This window comes from Poecilia reticulata, unplaced genomic scaffold, assembly GCF_000633615.1.
Source record: "Poecilia reticulata strain Guanapo unplaced genomic scaffold, Guppy_female_1.0+MT scaffold_327, whole genome shotgun sequence".
Taxonomy (NCBI): domain Eukaryota; kingdom Metazoa; phylum Chordata; class Actinopteri; order Cyprinodontiformes; family Poeciliidae; genus Poecilia; species Poecilia reticulata.
In genome coordinates, this window is record NW_007615101.1 from 15,130 (window position 1) to 19,810 (window position 4,681).

The window sequence follows — 4,681 nt, forward strand, 5'->3', positions numbered from 1 at the left end:
TCTGATTCAGCTTTGGACTGGCTAACCTCTCACAGGACATTCTGCATTAAGATGTACAGGTTTTCCTCTGACTCCGCCCCCTTAACATGTGGGGTGCCACACGTCCACTTTTGTATTCTTTTTATATTATGCCACTTGCTGGCATTATTCAATCGTTTTTAGATATCTCCTATCACAGACCTCATCAACTGGACAGGTTRGCCATCCTCGTCCAATGTTTGTCCCGTATCAGTGACTGGCCCTCCAGTAACACTCTGGTTTTAAGCACCAGTAAGACAGAAACTATGATTATTGCTCCCAGTCACTTGYRCCAAAATCTAAGCCAGACAACTGCCTCCTCCTGCCTGTTAGTAAAATCAAAGGTAAMAAATCTAGGTCACATYTGATTCATCATTAGGCTCCGACTCTCACATTAAGGCTGTTTCCCGTTCTTGTTTCTTTCATTTGAGAAACATTTCTAAAATTAGACAAATGCTCTCCAGAGATCACCTGGAGAAAATCATTCATGCTTTTGTGTCATCTTGTCTGGACTACAGTGATGCCCTTTTTAACCGCCTGGATAAATCCTCAATTTCACGTTTGCAGTCAGTACAGAACTGGACTTATCTCCAAATCTAGTAGATTCTGTCATATCGCGCCTGTTCCATATTCATTACTCTGGTTCCCAAATAATTTTAGAATTTGTTGTAAAGTTCTTGTGCTGGTGTACCCAGCATTACATGGCCAGACTCCTGATTATCTTTGTCAGCTTTTAACTAAACATTCTGCTGCACRTGGTCTTTGTTCTCAGTCTGAATCTTGTGGTTGTCCCACCAACATGGTTAAAAACTAAAGTGGACCGGGTGTTTATGTGTGTGTGTTTATGTTGGTTTTATGTTTTGTATGGTTTTAAGGTTGATTTCTATTGTACAGCGCTTTGTGATTTTATGTTTGTGAAAAGTACTTTATAAATAAACTGTCAGCTGGTCCTGGACCAGCTGCAGACCTATGAAGACAATACAGTAATCAGTTCGACCAAAAATAAATCCATGGATGAATTTTTWAAGTATCCTTTTTAAAAAGGCTCTGATAGTGGCTTTCAGGTCCTCTGAATTATTTTYTATTCTGCGCACAGGAGAATTAACGCAAGGGGAGCTGTACTCAGCCATCAAGAAAGCAAGAGAGCAGACAGAGGCTGGAAATTCCAGCACTACTACGGCCTTCAGTGGGGAGATGCACTTCTATGAACTGGTGGAGGACACTAAAGATGGAATTTGGCTGGTTCAGGTAAAACTGGAAATTTGTATGTAGCTATGGATAGAAAATGCAGAANGTTCAGGTGACTTAGGCCACCTGAACGGGCTCGAGGACGCCACCTGGATGCCTGATTGTTGAGATGATCCAAATAAACACGCTCGACTTGGCTGGGATGGGTCTGCTTTAGGAGTCTCCTGGAGTAGCTGACCCAAGTTGCTCCTCCACAAAAGTTTGGGCCTCTCTGCTTAGGCCATTGCCTTCGGGTTGTGAAAAAAMCCCCAACAAAAAACGWTTGAAGCTTGCTGTAAAAATGAAAATGATTTAATACTTAAAGTGGAACTAAACCCAATGTAAAAGCATAACCTTGCTTGATGAGTATGGCCAAGTGTGGGAATAAGTGGAAGTGGTTAAAGGGGGTGGTCAGGACGAGGACAACACATGGTTTCCAACTTGGCGACTCAGTCAATGCACACAAATCCAACTCCTGACTGAACTTACGTGTTTGAGTCAGATGGTTTTACACCAGAATGCAGGGGTGACATCGACCAAGCTGTACAGTTTATAATCAACACAAAAATTCAACTGCAGCAGCCATCCTTTAACCCAAAGAGGGCAGGATTAAAACAGTTTTAGGCCAAATAATGCAAAATAAACAAGCTTACATGGAAATGTCACAATTTGCTCAGTAACAAGAGATGGCACCCTTAAGRCCAAATTTATATAGCTTATCTGCACAAAGTTTATATGGGGCTAACCTATATTTTAAAGAAATATTACTCTACGTAGTGAGTTCACGTCAAGCTATTGTTCTTTATACAAAGGTCACCTTGTTTTGCTGAAACTATATTCATATATTCATAAAATGGAATGTTACCTTTTTTTCTTCCTGCCATTAATTTTTATTTGTYWTTCTTATTTATTTTCATTCACAGGGAGCAACAGTCAAGCGATTTGTTGTTCTGATCAGAACACTTGGAACCTACAACTCCATATTGCTGGTGTCTTGGCTTCCTGTTTTGGTAGGAAACCATCTGAATCATATTTTTACAGCTGTCTTCTATTCAATATTATGTTAATCAATTAATKGGTTGAAACACTAAACTAAAAAATAAGTAAGTAAATATACTGGCTTGCAAAAGTATTCATACCCCTTGAACTTTTCCATATTTTGTCATTACAACCACAAACATCAATATATTWTATTGGAATTTAACGTGAAAGACCAACATAGAGAAATATAGAATTGTGAAGTAGAAAGAAAATTATGCTTAATTCAATACAAAGTGTGGTGTACAAAAAGTTTCACACCACTTGGACTACTATCCTTTGTGGAACCACTTTTTCCTGCAATTACAGTTGCAAGTATTTTATGGTACCAGCTTTACACATCAAGACTGAAGTTTTATCCAATTCTTCTTTGCCAAACAGCTCAAGCTCAGTAAGATTAGATGGAGAGAGTTTGTGAACAGYAGTTTTCAGAGCTTGCCACAGATTCTTGATTGGGTTTAGGTTTGTTCTTTGACTGGACCATTCTAACACACAAATATTTTTTGCTTTAAACCATTCCATTGTAGCCCGGGCTTTATGTTTAGGGTCGTTGTCCTGCTGGAAGGAGGGCAGGGCAGAACTATGACAGTTTTGCGACTGCAGAGACTGGGTCTCAAGTCCAACCCAGTCTCAAGACTGTTTCAAAGAAATGAAGACAACAAGAAGATCTTCCAGTTTGTAGAGAGCTACAGGAAGGCTATAGCAAAGGGATGGCTGACACGGTCAGAGCTAAAGAAMGTTAGGACTSTTGAAACAAACTTTTTTTAAGTTAAAGAATAAAACATTCTGTTGTAGTTTTTTAATCAAAAATTCAAAATTACAATATGCGGAATTGGAAGTTGAACCCTCTGAGGAAGAACAAGTAATTTTTAGTTTTATTCCAAAGTACACAGGGTTTGTTCCAAAACTATCCTGCTAGTTATAAATAGTCCAGWGTGTTCCACTTTACTTGAGGTAAGATTTTAATATTAATGACTGTTTTTCTTTAAGTATTTGACAATGTAATAAAGCATATTGATGTATTTATTATTGCGTCTACTTGTGCCACTTGAGGTAAGGGGAAATATTAATGACTGTTGTTAAAGCTTTTGACTGTGAATAACACTTAATGACATCTATAACTATTCCACTGTAAGGGAAAATATTAATGTCACAATTATAATGGTCTCATGACTCTCAGTGAGGGCTAACAAGAAATGACAGGGTAATGTAATAATACACAAAGATGCATAACTTTTTAATGTTTGATAATTAATATCTGTTATGACCTATTTATGACAAATGATTCTTATTTAATGTCGAGTTGTCACAACAAAGACATTTTAAASATTTTAAATGTGAAAAACCCAGGCAACCAAAACGCCCTCTGTTGCTCTAGCAGCTGCTGACCTAACCTTACCGTTTGCCTTGATATCTCCGTCTTAGCACCTCTGAGAGAAATAGAATTGTAACATCAAAAGATTCTGTTGATTTAACCCCTCTGAGCTTTTCCCATTTTAAAAGGCGTCTGCAGCCAAATTGTTATTGTACAGAGCCTGTAAGGGGACATGGAGGGGGGGAAAAATCGCAACTTATTTTCTTGCGATCCCGAGAAACCTTTTTAAAAATTGTGCATTTCTTTGTTTGAGTGAAAAGGTTGTTATGCAGTTTTCGCAATGCGGGTAGTGGTGGTAGAGTCTAAACAAGAGACATAGAGGACAATTTACAAAGCTTTCTAATGTCTAGAGATGTCCCCGATGAGGATGTCATGCAGAGTGTCACAAAGCACCAGCTTCATTATCTTTCATTTACTATAGTTAACATACTATAACATCTAGACTTTTCAAACCAGGGCTAGATTATTCTGATCTAATAGAATATTTAAAACCAAGTTTGTGATTTGTGAAACTTCAATAAAGGCCGATTTCAGCACCGTATTTTCCGCACTATAAGGCACCTAAAAACCTTCAATTTSCTCAAAAGCCGACAGTGCGCCTTATAAACCGGTGCTCCTTATATATGGACCAATATTGAGYCACAACARGTCTARCAACTACAGTAAGCAGCCGCTGACKTCATTTTCCCCGTAGAAGAAGWAGYKCGCGGTGCATGCTGGGATAGTTGTCAGAACGCTGGTTTGATAAYACATTTAAAGCCAGGAGGGGCGGGGGGAGCGTGTCGGTTGGTCTGTTACCCAGAAAGCAGTTGGGCACAATATCGTAACACCAACACCGTGAGTGAAACAGTGACTGGGACAGCTACTCTATAAAGARCTCRGGGAACACTTCTTTACAAATGTGGATGTCAAGTTCTTTTTAAACTGTGCAACTTCCCCACTTGAGAAGGGATGGACGACCCCATGCAGACTCTTAATGATAAGGATTTTACTCAAAGGAACAAACAGTTTTTCTTGCTTTTA

At 38.9% G+C, this 4,681-nt stretch overlaps 1 protein-coding gene across 2 annotated transcripts in view; it reads left to right on the forward strand.

The window, feature by feature from the left end:
• rnf103 (ring finger protein 103) overlaps positions 1-4,681 on the forward strand; it is a 50,237-nt gene that overhangs the window by 8,292 nt on the left and 37,264 nt on the right. For both annotated transcript variants that reach the window (XM_008403215.2, XM_008403212.2), the window contains exon 4: positions 2,169-2,255. In XM_008403215.2, coding sequence (XP_008401437.1) covers positions 2,169-2,255 — 87 coding nt within the window. The remainder of the gene's footprint in view (positions 1-2,168; positions 2,256-4,681) is intronic.